This window comes from Trachypithecus francoisi, unplaced genomic scaffold (assembly GCF_009764315.1).
Source record: "Trachypithecus francoisi isolate TF-2019V2 unplaced genomic scaffold, Tfra_2.0 Lachesis_group3, whole genome shotgun sequence".
NCBI lineage: Eukaryota > Metazoa > Chordata > Mammalia > Primates > Cercopithecidae > Trachypithecus > Trachypithecus francoisi.
Genome location: NW_022681468.1, coordinates 147,004,953 through 147,020,792, shown reverse-complemented (window position 1 = coordinate 147,020,792; position 15,840 = coordinate 147,004,953). Strand labels below are relative to the sequence as shown.

The 15,840-nt window shown below is 38.0% G+C and overlaps 1 protein-coding gene across 1 annotated transcript in view; it reads right to left on the bottom strand.

Moving 5' to 3' along the window:
* UBR1 (ubiquitin protein ligase E3 component n-recognin 1) overlaps positions 1-15,840 on the bottom strand; it is a 160,313-nt gene that overhangs the window by 83,180 nt on the left and 61,293 nt on the right. The window contains exons 13-21 of the mRNA XM_033190389.1: positions 15,738-15,837; positions 14,489-14,617; positions 10,429-10,609; positions 8,057-8,118; positions 7,658-7,768; positions 6,431-6,496; positions 6,077-6,178; positions 3,016-3,079; positions 26-150 (exon numbers count right to left, since the gene is read on the bottom strand). Of these exons, the coding sequence (XP_033046280.1) occupies positions 26-150; positions 3,016-3,079; positions 6,077-6,178; positions 6,431-6,496; positions 7,658-7,768; positions 8,057-8,118; positions 10,429-10,609; positions 14,489-14,617; positions 15,738-15,837 (940 nt within the window). The remainder of the gene's footprint in view (positions 1-25; positions 151-3,015; positions 3,080-6,076; positions 6,179-6,430; positions 6,497-7,657; positions 7,769-8,056; positions 8,119-10,428; positions 10,610-14,488; positions 14,618-15,737; positions 15,838-15,840) is intronic.

Here is a 15,840-nt window from a genome sequence, read left to right as displayed (position 1 = left end):
GAGATAAAACCAAAATCAGACTTACATTCTCAGGTAAATTTTTGGCAATGGCACTGTGTGGCATAGGTTCAATGCAAAGCAAGTGAATAATTTCTCTCATTGTGACCTCTTCTTTGGTCACATTTCCCACTCCAGGTACATAACGCTCACCTAGTTCAAACAATTTAAAACAAAAAAAAGTAGAATAATTGTTTTCTATTTAAATCTCTCCCCATCAGAGGCACTTACACACAGAACATTGCATTAAATTAAGTCTGTGAGAGAGGGGCAAAAGTTATTTGAATGTGTTCTCGCATCTGAACAAGAATCTATGTTGAAAGACAGAGGCAGAAAACTGTGACCTGAAGGAGAATCCAGGCCTTGTCTTAGCTTGCTTAGACACATACACACAAACACACATACATATACATACACATATGTATACATACACATATGTATATATACACACATGTATACATACACATACACATACTCACACATTATAAACAAGGCCCCTCAAATAAATTAGCATGTGTTTCTAACCCAGAACACATGGCTGATGGCATCTGAATGAGCAGTGGCCATCACTGAATAGCTTTTCTTTCAAGATCTTTCTCAATTTTGTCTCTACCTGTTATTTAACAAAGAACAAAGTGAAAACTGAAAAACAAAATACTTTAAAATGTCTTTATGTGTTAAATGACAAAACAGTAATACGTATTAAGAATGACTGGTGTTGTGAAAATGCCCACAAGGTCAGATTTCCATTTTTCACCACAATAAACTGCCAAATGAAGAGAGAAAATAGCTAAAATAAGTATGAGAACTTCACTGGTGTCAATAGCATCTAATTCCCATTGCCTTAAGAAAGCTTACCATATCTGGCCTTCTGTCACCACTGATTTTCAACACTACAGTATCTGTACGAAGTCCTATGATATCTACAAGAGGGTTACAAAGAAACCCCTTGCCTAAGAGATTTGATGAATTCTACAAATTTGCCAAAGAAAGACTTTTTGTCAAGTGAATTCGTTTCCAACACATTCATTCCTCTTTACATTTGTAAAGCATTTTGTAATTTTCATAACTTTTCACCAAAAACAGTATCCCCTAGAATTTTAGTGCTAGAAGATACCTTGGAGATCATGTAGGTTACCTCCACATTTTACAAATCAGGAATCTGAGGCCCAAAGAATGCAACTGCATGCTCTTGAAAGCTGGTAGCAAGGCCAAGACTAGAGCTCCTGATTTTAAATCCAAATATTTTTCTGTTTCTTAATGATTTTCCACTATAGATCAGAAATATAATTTTTTAAACAAAACTGTTGACTCCTGAAAGTAACAAACGTACACTCAGGAACACAGCAAGTATTAACTAAAAATCAAATCACAAGAGAAAAAAACAATAAATTTGGGCAAACACAATAATAGTAAAATAACAGTAGAAATAAAACAGTAAAAATAAAACAGCAAAATTATACTACAATATTAGAATTCTTCATATAGTACTCTAAAGACAAATGTAAAAATTTCCCTTGAGTTTTCATAATTTGAAAAAGTATATAATCAATTTTAAAATATTTTACACATTCTTAATTTGCCCATTTTTTCCCATCTGCTTCTAACTGGCATATTCTGGACAGGAAGAGTTAGTAGCCTGGAAGGTTTAAGTCTCACTCAGCAATAAAGGCTTACTACCCTTTCTGCTGAAACATGTAGCTAGTCTAGCAACTAGCTCTCTGACAAACAATAAGTAAAAATGAACCCATGTTTACAGACTTACGTAACTGCTAGAATCCCCAACTAAAGAACTATTCAAACCAAACAGCGTTTGGTGCAGTAAAGTAAATAACAAAAGCCAGAATGAGATCAAGAACAAGATGATAGCCAGGCGCAGTGGCTCACGCCTGTAATCCCAGCACTTTAGGAGGCCAAGGCAGGTGGATCATCAGGTCAGGAGTTCAAGACCAGCCTGGCCAATATGGTGAAATCTTGTCTCTACTTAAAAAAAAAAAAAGGTACAAATATTGGCCAGGCATAGTGGCACATGTCTGTGGTCCCAGCTACCCAGGATGCTGAGGCAGAAGAATTGCTTGAATCCAGGAGGTACAGGTTGCAGTGAGTTGAGATCGCACCACTGCACTCCAGTCTGAGCAACAGAGCGAGACTTTGTCTCAAAAAAAAACAAAAATAAAAGAACAAAATGATGGTAATGAATGTACCAGCTGGTAAAATCAACACAGACTATGACATAGCATATATTTGTATTTAATAGGTTAGAATGTAGTGTTTCTGCACTGATTATTTGTATTAATCTCAACTGAATTATAAGACACATTTCTATGGGTCAATGTCATAACTTGATAGACATTATTTCTGGCAAAGAACACTCTTTTTCTTTTCTCTAAGTAACCTTAACAAAGCTAAGTATGACCAATATTTGCACAAAATTATTAAACAGAATGACACAATGAAAATACATTTTACTTAGACCTATAATATATATAAAAATTTTAGCACTAAATGACCTCCAAATTAGTCAAAACATTTACAAATCAGGTACTGAAAAATAAAAATGTGGCCGGGCGCAGTGGCTCAAGCCTGTAATCCCAGCACTTTGGGAGGCCGAGGCGGGCGGATCACAAGGTCAGGAGATCGAGACCATCCTGGCTAACACGGTGAAACCCCGTCTCTACTAAAAAGTACAAAAAACTAGCCGGGCGAGGTGGCGGGCGCCTGTAGTCCCAGCTACTACTCGGGAGGCTGAGGCAGGAGAATGGCGTGAACCCGGGAGGCGGAGCTTGCAGTGAGCTGAGATCCGGCCACTGCACTCCAGCCTGGGCGACAGAGCGAGACTCCGTCTCAAAAAAAAAAAAAAAAAAGAAAAAGAAAAATGTAAAATCTGTACTTTTGCAAAGGTGAATTTCTAAGTGCAGTATTTGAATAAGGAGTAAAATGATCAATTATAGTTCATATAAATGGTCTCTCTAAAAAGTAACCCATGTTCTATTTCAAAACATTGTGTTTTAATCTTACCCACAATATAGATGAGGACCTGAAGCATTTCTTCTATTAGTGTATTATATTGTTTAATCAAATCCTATAGAATCAAAAAACAGTAAATTAGTTATGCAAGAACCAAAAACCTCCATAAAACATGCATTTCTGGATGAGACTCATGGTCCATCCAGTCTAGTATTTTTTATCCAGTCTAGTATTTCTGTGTGTGTGTGTGCACAGCACAAATAGTTACAATCATTCCCTTTTTTGACATCAAATTCAACAATACCTGGCATATAATTGCCAAATACTGTCATCGTTTTCATTATCATTATCGCCCACATAGTCATAACTCAGCACACTAATGCTAATCTTCAACTCTTCCTCTATTATTTGCTGCCTTCTTACCTGGGTTAGTGAGAAAGTGCCCTCAAATAGACTCCCAACAGTTATATGGCGAGAGTATCCTTCTCTAACACATCCCTGATTTAAACACTATTAAATCAGATACTGATTTTCACTAAGTATAAAACAACTAAAAATTGGCTCTGCATTTTATATCCTATTCATGTTAGCCCTTTGCAAGTAACTTCTATTATTTTCATTTAAAAAAATTTTTTGGCCAGGTGCAGTGGCATGTGCCACTGCTTCCGGCTATCCTAGAGTTCTTTAATTCTTGAATTTGATTTAGAAATTGTATATGAATTGTATAGAATTGTATAGCCAGGCATGGTGGTGCACGCCTGTAATCCCAGCACTTTGGGAGGCCAAGGAATGCAGATCACAAGGTCAGGACTTTGAGACCAGCCTGACCAACATCGTGAAACCTTGTCTCTACTAAAAATAGAAAAATTAGCTGGGTGTGGTGGGGCGCGCCTCTAATCCCAGCTACTCAGTAGGCTGAGGCAGGAGAATCACTTGAACCCAGGAGGTGGAGGTTGCAGTGAGCCAAGATCGAGCCACTGCACTCCAGCCTGGGCGACAGAGTGAGACTCCGTCTCAAAAAAAAAATTATATATTTATTTATTATTTTTCCAAAGAAATTTTACTAGCAGGAGTAACTTCTAATTTCAAAGAATAAAATAATGTGATTTCATGAATTCAAAGTAGTTAAGGGCTACTTTATAGGTTGGTACTTCAAATGTTCAAACAATAAAGATGTGGCCAGGCACGGTGGCTCACGCCTATAATCCCAGCAATTCGAGAGGCCAGGGCAAGCAGATCACTTGAGCTCAGGAGTTTGAGACCAGCCTGGTCAACATGGTGAAACCTCAACTCCACTAAAAATACAAAAAATTGGCCAGATGCAGTGGTTCACACCTGTAATCCCAGCACTTTGGAAGGCTGAGGCAGGTGGATCACGAGGTCAGGAGTTCGAGACCAGCCTGGCCAACATGGTGAAACCCTGTCTCTACTAAAATACAAACATTAGCTGGGCATGGTGGTGCATGCCTGTAATCCCAGCGACTGGGGAGGCTGAGGCAGGAGAATGGCTTGAACTCAGGAGCTGGAGGTTGCAGTGAGCTGATTGTGCCACTGCACTCCAGCCTGGGTGACAGAGCAAGACTCCATCACAAAAAAAAAAAAAAAAGAAAAGAAAAAATTAGTTGGGCATGGTGGCTCATCCCCGTAGGCCCAGCTACTCAGGAAGCTGAGGCAAGAAAATCACTAGAATGGGAGGCAAAGGTTGCTTTGAGACAAGATTGCACCACTGCACTCCAGCCTGGGTGACAGAGTGAGACTCTGTCTCAAAAACAAATAATAAATAAAATAAAATTTGTATATTACCTCTGAGACAACAAAGATAAAAAATACCAATGTCATTATAGATGTACATACTGCAAGAGAGAGCTTAAATAGGACTTTTTGCTGAGAGCAATTTGACAATATGTATTAAGAGCCTTAAGAAAAATATGTTGTTGGCCGGGCACAGTGGCTCACACCTGTAATCCCAGCACTTTGAGAGGCCAAGGCAGGTGGATCACCCGAGGTCAGAAGTTCGAGACCAGCCTGGCCAACATGGAGAAACCTATCTCTACTAAAATACAAAATTAGCCAGGCGTGGTGGTGCATGCCTGTAATCCCAGCTATTCGGGAGGCTGAGGCAAGAGAATTGCTTGAACCCGGCGGGGGCAGAAGTTGTGGTGAGCCAAGATCGCGCCATTGCACTCCAGCCTGGGCAACAAGATCAAAACTCCATCTCAAAAAAAAAAAAGAAAGGAAAACGTGTCGTTTTATCTACCAAATCCACTTCTAAAAATGTGTCTTAACAAAACAGAGAAGTATTTAAATACTGAGCTACAAATGTTTATAAGACCAACCAACTAGGAAGACCTCTTCAGTAATAGACTTCAAAGTATAATGCATCATATAGTGCAATCCTATATAGTTATCAAAATTGATATAATTGTATATTTATTTCATGACAAGAAAAAAAAAACTGCACAATATGTTGTTAACCATAGGAAGCAGATTACAAAACAGCACAGACAGAATGATATAATTTTTGCTTTAAAAACAAGCAAGACACAAACTTTAAAAGTGATCATTTCTAGGAAGCAGTGTTTTTCATGTGATTTTTTGTTAATCTACATATTCTAATTTTTCTAGATTGAAAAGATTATATATGTGTATATATGTGTGTGCCATATGTATACATGTCATTTTGGGAGGTATGGTTAAGAAATAACTTTTAGGCTGGGCGCGGTGGCTCAAGCCTGTAATCCCAGCACTTTGGGAGGCCGAGACGGGCAAATCACCAGGTCAGGAGATCGAGACCATCCTGGCTAACACGGTGAAACCCCGTCTCTACTAAAAAATACAAAAACTAGCCGGGCGAGGTAGCGGGCGCCTGTAGTCCCAGCTACTCGGGAGGCTGAGGCAGGAAAATGGCGTAAACCCGGGAGGCGGAGCTTGCAGTGAGCTGAGATCCGGCCACTGCACTCCAGCCTGGGGGCAGAGCGAGACTCCGTCTCAAAAAAAAAAAAAAAAAAGAAATAACTTTTAAAATATGGCTAATACGACTGAAATAAAATATAACTAAAATAGTAACAATATTTCCTTTAAAATTAATTCACAGAATTTACAGGTTGTGTACCTGGTCTTTTGTAGATAGGGTCTTGTTAAAAGCCTCGGCAAGTTCATACCTCTGAAGTACCAGTAACAAGAACTTATTGGGATCCATTAAAGATGCACCAATCTGTGAAAGAAATACAGCATCACATTTCTTGTGTATTATATGGAGAAACATTTCGTCTTATGTAGGACTGTCAAAAATTATAAGGTAAGTTTGCAGAAGATAACGTAGTAGTCCCTTCTATTTCTATGTGTCATATTCAGTTGAACGGTGAGAGTGTTTTAAGTTAAAAATTATTAGATTATCTTCTCTTATTAGAAAGAATTCAAGAAGGAAGATGAAGACACAAATATCAGAAACAATTTAAATAGGTACCTGAAGCATGATGATATCTTTATCATACATTTCTTCTCTGCACTTAACGTCTTGGTAATAAAACACCTATAAAGTAATAGGTAGAATAAATGCTAAAAGAATTATTTTATTTCAAGCAAAATTCTCAAGAAAACCTATCCTTTAAACTTTCTCTAAGCTAGAAACCCCTAAAAAATCCTTAGTGGCAAAAAATAAATTGCAAATCTATGAATCATTTAAAAGGACTTGTGAGGATGAAGTGAAGAAATATGGCATGAAATCACTTCAGAGTTAAAAATGTTCTATATTGGTTATTACTCTCACGTATAACAAAGGAATTTATTTTCCCTAAGTTTAAAATACCTACTTCAATAAAAATAAACCAATTTCTACACTCAATCATAGTACCATTTTTCTTTTCTTTTTTTTTTTTAAATTTCATTTTAAGTTCCAGGATACACATGCAAGACGTGTAGGTTACATAGGTAAACGCATACTACCATTTTTTCTTCCAAGTGATAACAAGACCTATCTCTCCACCTTTTAAGAAATGCAAGGCCGGGCTCAGTGGCTCACGCCTGTCATCCCAGCACTTTGGGAGGTTGAGATGAGTGGATCACCTGAGGTCAGGTGTTCAAGACCAGCCTGGCCAACACGGTGAAGCCCCATCTCTACTAAAAACACAAAACTAGCCAGGCATTGTGGTGCACGCGTGTGGTCCCAGCTATTTGGGAGGCTGAGGAACGAAAATCACTTGAACCCCGGAGGCAGAGGTTGCAGTGAGCCGAGATCACACCACTGCACTCCATAGCCTGGGCAACAGAGTGAGATTCTTTCTCAAAAAAAAGAAAGAAAGAAAGAAAAAGAAAAGCACTACTCCATATTTACTCCAAAACAGAAGAAAAAATTACAAGGTGGCCTTTAATTAAGACAGATGGTGGGAAGACTAAAGGCCTCTAAGTAAGGTAATTCTCAGAAAAGAACTATGTTAATGGGGAGGCCTCTGGTGTTACTACTGGCTCTCACCTAATTTATCACACAAGCATCCTAGTTTATAATTCAGATGGAATACACAGTAAACAGGATAGGAGAAATGTCTATATAGTTCTTAGAATATTCATCTCTAAGAGTTTATACAAGAGAATAGTAGCAAACAGTAAAATCTAGGAACATAGGGTAAAATTATATAAGAGAAAAAAATTAGAAAATGAACACATTCATAAATATGAATAATAGGCTTTGCTGTACCTGACTAATAAGAGACAGCCCATTTCTTCGCCACATCTCAGCAACAACCTGGGCGACCAACACCAGACAACGTAAAGGATATTCCACTAGTACCTCTACTTGAAAGTCCTCCTGAAATAGAGTGAGGTCAATTTTATCATTTCTCACAGAGCTTGGATGTCTCTCCAAGATACAGCACTACATAGTATTCAGTTTTCTCATGTGTAAAATGGAAGAACTTGAACTAGATGACTTCTAAGTCCCTGTGACTCAGATTACAATGTACTATATGAAGATGCAAAATTACTGAATGGGAATTATTCAGGTGGGTTTCCAAATATTACTTTCCTTCTCATCCATCAACCAAGAAGTATTCAGAAATAGAACATAAGCAAATCAATACTTAGTAGAATCACTTACAAAAGACACAAATTCATGTAGTCTTGAAACAGCACCCAGCCTGCTTAAACGTACATGAAGACCTAAAGTTAAAAAAAAAAAAAAAGAGAAGATGAGAAAACAAACCCAATTTGTTAATCAGTTAACTCATCAAGTTTAGAAACTTGTGCGATTTGATTTGGCTGGGCGCGGCAGCTCATGCCTGTAATCTCAGCACTTTGGGAGGCTGAGGGGGTGGATCACCTGAGGTCAGGAGTTCAAGACCAGCCTGGCCCACATGGTTGAAAGCCCGTCTGTAGAAAAATACAAAAATTAGCCGGGTCTGTAATCCTAGCTACTTGGGAGGCTGAGGCAGAAGAATCACTTAAACCTAGGAGGCGGAGGCTGCAGTGAGCCAAGATCATGCCACTGCACTTCAGCCTGGGTGACAGAGTGAGACTCCGTCTTGGAAAAAAAAAAAGAAGAAGAAGAAACTTGTGTGATTTAAACGTATGTTTACTGAGTTTAGAAGTGACACTCTAGAATGCAGACTACTGATCTCTAATTTTGAAACACAGTATTAGTAACATATTTAAAATTCTACACTGTGCAAGGTGTGCTCATACCTTATACAAAAATAACAGTCTCTCAAGATATCTTTATTCTGCTTTTAGCCATGTATCAAAAGAAACGAAAATTAATCTAAGTATTTTTTAATAAAAATAGAAGCAATATAAAATCACATGATGTCAATTATGCCATATACAAACATTAACTCAAAATGGATCAAAGACCTTAAACACAAATTTAAATATAGGTGCTAAAACCAAAAAATAAAACTCATAGAAGAAAACATAGGGAAAGGCTTCATAACATTAGATTTGACAATGAGTTTTTTGGATGACACCAAAAGCACAGGCAACAAAAGAAAAAAACAGATAAACTGGACTACAACAAAAACTCCTGTGTATCAAACGAGACCATCAGCAGGGTAAAAAGGCAACCCACAGAATGGGAGAAAATATTTGTAAATCACATATCTGATAAACAGTTAATATCTAGAATTATATAAGTAACTCCAACTGAACAGCAAAATTAAACCCAATTTAAAAATGGGCAGAGCACTTGAATAGACAGTTCTCCAAAGAAGATATACAAATGGCCAACAAACATGTGAAAAGCTGATCAAAATCACTAATCACTAGGGACATGCAAATCAAAATCACAATGAGATACCACTTCATATCCATTAGAATGGTTATTATCTGGGGGAAAAAAAAGGAAAAATAGCAAGTGTTGGAAAGGATGTAGAGAAACTGGAATCCTAGTGCATGCTGGTGGGAACGTAAAATGGTACAGCCACTAAGGAAAACAATATGATGGTTCCTCAAAAAACTAAACATAGAATTACCAAATGATCCAGCAATTCCACATTTGGGTATATACCCAAAATACTGAAAGCAAAGACTTGAACAGATACTTCTACATCCATGTTCACAACAGCACTATTCACAACAGCCAAAAGGTAGAAGTAACCCAAGTGTCCATCAATGGATAAATGGATGAACAAAATGTGGTATATCCATACAATGGACTATTATTCAGCCTTTAAAAAAAAGGGAATTCTGACATGTATTATGATATAAACCTGAGGATACTATGCTAGGTGAAATAAGCCAGTCACAAAAGGACAAATACTGTATAAGTCAACTTTTAATAGGTACCTAGAGTAGTCAATGGGTAAGTATTGTTTAATAATAATAATATTATTCTATTTCAGTTCTGGCAGTTTCATTTTTAGAAGATAAAAAGCTTTTGGAGAAGGATGGTGGTGGCAGTTGTAGAAAATGTGAATATACTTAGTGCCACTGAACTGTACACTTAAAAATGGGTAAAAAGCTAAGCTTTATGTCATGTACATTTTCTTATCATTGAAAATATAAATATATACACTTCAGTAAAGATATTTTTTAAAAACCCTGACAAACGAATGGCCAATTTACATGGAAATGCAAATGATTAAGGAGAATCTATGATTTCTTCCTTTTAATGATAAAGAATGATAGAGATAACACACTAATGAAATTGGTCAGAGAGGAGGTTTAGAAACCAGCAACCAGATTTTATTATATTTAAATTCAGGTGTGAGATGAATTACCACGTTAGTCCGTAAGTACACACTATAAGGATCCATAAGTCAACCCAGATAAAACAAAGCCCAGGTAAATTAGCATCTTTAAATAGGTGTTCTAGTGGCAGCCCCTTGAAGGGCAGTGACAGCCCTTAACTGTAGTATCGGACCTGAGCATGTCTGAACATACTGAGCACAGAACAAAAATAGAAATGATTCTACTAAATGAATATCTAGAAACAAAGCTAATAGGTATATGTAAAAAGAAAAAACAAACACTCACCAGCAAGGGTCCTAGAGAGTGGCAGATGTATGCTTACAAGATCCTCAGATACTCTGTAGGACTTCGTTTCCAAACTGTGTCCACACAATTGTACTACTGTCTTGCTACTAGATATGAAACTGGTACTGCACCTCATCACAGCTTTGTGACATTCTTTATAAGCCACAAGTAAGAGTTCTTCCTAAGAGGAAAATAAGAATACAAAAAGTTGACAAGTTGTCTACTTCAACACTCTTTTTTTTTTTTTTGAGACAGCCTGTCCTGTGGCCCAGGCTGGAGTACAGTGGCATAATCACAGCTCACTGCTCAACCTCCTGGGCTCAGTTATCTGAGGTGATTCTCCCGCCTTAGCCTCCTGAGTAGCTGGGACTACAGGCACGTGCCACTATGCCCAATTTTTGTATTTTTTGTAGAGGCAGGGTCTCTGCATGTTGCCCAGGCTGGTTTTGAACTCTGGGGCTCAAGTGGTTTGCCTACCTTGACCTCCCAAAGTGCTAGCATTACAGGTGTGAGCCACCATGCCCAGCATAACATGCATCATTCAATAAATATTTACTAAATATGAGTGGAAAATTGTTCTATGTATTACTAAGTCTACCTCCACAGGATCTGCGAACTTGCAGGAAACATAAGATATACCCATATATGCACTTATAATCAAAGTAAAAAATAAGTACCATGTAAATGGTACAAACTAATTGCTCTAAGAGGGGGGAAAAAAAAGAATCACAAGGAACTGGGAAGACATATTTGTGAAAGCAGCTTCTGATGGGCCCTAAAAGAATATGCAGAATTTAAATATGAGGAAAGATAAGGAGAAGATGGCATTCTAAGCAGAGATATAGAACAAATAAAGACAAAAATAAGAGAAATACAACTCCTATTCAGGCAGTGGAGAATAAAGAGTAGATAAATGAAACAATTTATGGATGAAACAAAGCATTTGAACTGGAAATGTGCCTTGGCACAGGCATGTGAACACACTGATGGGGGCTGCAGTGTAATGATGTAGTCAACACACTGCTTCAAGAAGAATTAATGTGGGTCATTGAAGATGATAGATTGGAGAGGATCAAGTTAGGAGATACAGAAACCAACAGGAAGATGACTATGAAGTAAAGTGATAAGGGTCTGAACTAGGATGGGGCTGTCACAACCAAAAAGAATGAACCCATAGAAAATGATTAGGATTATAAAATATATTTGGGATAAGGAAGAATAAAATCTGGGTGAATATAGCAGGAAGAGAGAAGTTAAAGACCATTTTTTTAAGACAGTGTTTCTATTTTTATCTTGAAAAAGGAACTCCATGGTCAAATAGATGATTTGGAAACATCCTTCTCAGAAATCAGCATACTGACTAACTAAAGGGTTTTAGAAATTCATTAGTGGCTGGGCGCGGTGGCTCACGCTTATAATCCTAGCACTTTGGGAGGCTGAGGCCGGCGGATCACGAGGTCAGGAGTTTGAGATCAGCCTGGCCAACATGGTGAAACCCCATCTCTACTAAAAAATACAAAAAAAATTAGCCGGGCGTGGTGGCGCACACCTGTAGTCCCAGCTACTCAGAAGGCTGAAGCAGGAGAATCGCTTGAACCCAGGAGGCGGAGGTTGCAGTGAGCCAAGTTCGTGCCATCATACTCCAGCTTGGGTGACAGAGTGAGACTCCATCAAAAAAAGAACGAAAGAATGAAAGAATGAAAGAAAGAAAAAAGAAAAGAAAAGAAGAAAAGAAAAGGAAGGGAGGGGAGGGGAGGGGAGGGGAGGGGAGGGGAGGGAAAGGAAAGGAAAGGAAAGGAAAGGAAAGGAAAGAAAGGAAGGAAAAGAAAGAAATTCAGTAGCTTTAAAAACAAAAAAGCAAACAAAAACCTCTTTTTGTTTAACCGAACATTTCTGAATCTTACATGATCCAGAACACTTTTCCCTTCAAAACACCCGTTAACATTGAACATACAGAATATAGTGGCTCTGAGATTTCCTACATGGATGAATTAATAGTAATGTCACTAACAAAACAAGGATAATCAAAATGAGAAAATGCAAGTTGGAAGTAGAAGGAAATGATGACAGGTCCATTTAAAATATTCTGAGTTTGAGGCCAGGTGTGGTGGCTCATGCCTATAATCCTAGCACTTTGGGACGCCAAAGAAAGACAATCACTTGAAGTCAGGAGTTTGAGACTAGCCTGGGCAACATAGAGAGACCTTGTCTCTGCAAAAAATAAAAAGAGAAAAAAATTAGCTAGGTGTGGTGGCATGTGCCTGCAGTCCCAGCTACTTCGGAGGCTAAGGTGGGAGGATCACATGAGCCTAGGAGGTCAAGGCTGCAGTGAGCCATGATAGCGCCACTGTACTCCAGCCTGGGTGACAGAGTAAGACCTTGTCTCACACACACACACACGTACACACGTGTAAGATCTAAACAAGAATGTCTGGCCCACAAACATAAGTGACACTGTAGCTTAGGAGAGTCATCCCTATGAACTTTTAACTAAGTGATAGAAATACAAGAGAAGAGAAAAGAATGTAAGATATACACACATATCATCAAAGTAAAAAAATTTTAAGTACCATGTAAATGGGACATACTAATTGCCCTAAGATGGCAAAGAAAAGAATCACAATTAGGAAGACATACTTGTGAAAACATATTTCTGTAAGAAAGGGAAGAGAATATTGGGGAATGTCTCATTTAGCAGGCAGAAGGCACCAGAAAAAAGGCAATCATTGGCCAAAATAGGTAATCGATAATGTATTGGGATAAAGCATGTTTGTGAAAACCAGAGGGAAAGTTTCAAGAAGATGAAAGTACTCAAGAAAATACAGTGCTACAGACAATTCAAGGAAGATGGAAACTAAGGAAAGACCCCTGAATTTGGTTACCAAATGGATCCTCTGAGATTTGTTTCTAAATGCAGTTCTTGTCAATTGCTAAGGGCAGAACCCAGACTGTAAAGAAGTGTTAGGAGCTACAAGTGAAGATACTAAATGCAGATGATTTCAGAAAGTTTGGAAGAAGTCAAGATGAAAACACACACCTTTGCTTCATCATCTAACAATTGTGCATGCCCTCCATGAAAGTGAGCGAAGCCAAAAAATACGTGCTGTGCTTGCTGGACAGTATTTCCTGTGGTGATTGTACTAAAAAGCTACAGTGCTAGACTAAAGTCTACTACATCTGTTGAGTATGGCTGCCACTCTGAACCTGTGACCAATTGCTGGTGGTGAAGCAGAAGAGACTATAGTTCACAGGGGTGCAAACACAAGAAAGGAGGCTTATATTATCGTTGTTTTTAAAAATAAGGGAGTCCTGTGTGTTTACAGATGGTTGACTAAAAGAGTAGGAAACACAAGTCTGGATAATTCAGGAAGCTAACTCCAGGAAAAAGTAACAATAAGTCAGAACCAAGAGCCTAGGTAGAGGCATTAGACTTAGAAAGAGACAAAAAGGAAAAGACCAATAGTGAAGACACAGAAAAATTTAGTCACTGAATAGGTTACGGTAACAGACACAGAGAAATTGGAGATGATGAGGGAATTTAACTTAGATAATGGCAATTTTCTCAGAAAATAAATAAATGAGGTCATCATTCTTAAAGGGAGTCTAGGGTGGGATTATATATTTAAAGAGGGTTATGGTCTAAAATTGCTACTTAAGGAAATACATTAGTTCTATATTTTGAAACGAACACATATAACAAAGTTCTTGAATGAATAATCTACCCCTCTCCATTCTTGGAATATTTACAAGTCTAATATGGTCTTAATTATATTATTATGCATATATATGCAATTTCCAGGGAATAAATGTGTATATAAATACATATATACACATATTTAAACCCTGCTATTCCCCAAAATAAGCAAAACTACCATAGAGCACATTTTCTACTCAAGTATATACAGTTTCCTCCTAAATTTAAAAAGACAAATTCAAATATGTAAAAAACTACTGCAAATAATAAACACTTTACATCAAGGAAGCTGTAACATATAACTATACTATGAATAATTACTAAGAACTTAAAAAGGCACTGATCCTACTAACAAATTTCACTTACATCACAAGCACACCACTCTTGGAACATGAGTAAAATATTCTTCAATTGCATCTGTATAGCAATGGCAGCCTCCCAATCAGGATCCACTTCAATGTGTTGCCCAACCTGTCTTCGAATTTCTTCCATTCCCTGCAATTAAAAGTTGGTCAACATATACCTATTTGAACCCTGTCTCCTTGCTCTGCTGTCAGGATTCATAACATTTTAACATGGCTGTTACACTGGGTCAGAATGCATGGGTTCAAATCCCAGCTCACAATACATGCTCAGGGCTAAAACATTAGCTGCAAAGCACAGCTCTGTCTGGTATCTCTAGCTGTGTGACCCTGGGGAAATTATTTCTAAGCTTGGTTACTAAATGGATCCTTTTGAGATTTTTTTCTAAATGCAGCTCTTGTCAATTGATAAGGGCATAAGTCAGATTCTAAAGCAGTATTAGAAGCTAAAAAAAAGTATTAGAAGCTAACAAGTGAAGATACTAAATGTAGATGAATTCAGAAGATTTAGGACATGTCAAGATGAAAATAGGCACCTTAACCTCATCACCCAACAACTGTGCATGCTTTCCATAAGGGTGAGGGAGCCAAAAAAATATGTGTTGTGCTTGCTGCACATGCAAGTAACCCTTCCATGTAAAATGAGAATATTAATAGTAACTACTTAATAAGATTGCTATAAGGCTCAAAAGAGACCATGTATGAAAAGTGCTTACTACACATTTATCACATGGTAAGTATTCAGTAAACATTAATAGAAGTAGCAATAGTAGGCCGAGCATGGTGTCTCACGCCTGTAATCCCAGCACTTTGGGAGGCAGAGGCAGATGGATCATGAGGTCAAGAGATTGAGACCACCCTGGCCAACATGGTGAAACCCCACCTCTACTAAAAATACAAAAATTAGCCGGGCGTGGTGGCGGGCACCTGTAGTCCCAGCTACTCGGGAGGCTGAGGCAGGAGAATCACTTGAACTCGGGAGGCGGAGCTTGCAGTGAGCTGAGATCGTGCCACCGCACTTCAGCCTGGCGACAGAGCAAGACTCTGTCTTCAAAAAAAAAAAAAAAAAAAGTAGCAACAGTAAACTAAGGTATATAAAAGGATCTATCAAAACAGGATGAAGGAGTCAATGTTTAAATCTTGTTTCTACTTTGCTAAATTCTTGTATTAAAAGCAAAATCTGCTTTCAAAAGACTGGGGTTAAATTTTTAAAAATAAATTTATCTTACTGATGTACAGAAAAATGATCATACCTGCATACAGGTAAGAATCTTCAAAAAAGATCGAAAACCTTCAAGGAACTGCATTCTTAATCTTTCTGTCCATATTGTGGGTTTGCTGATCAGGATATACCTA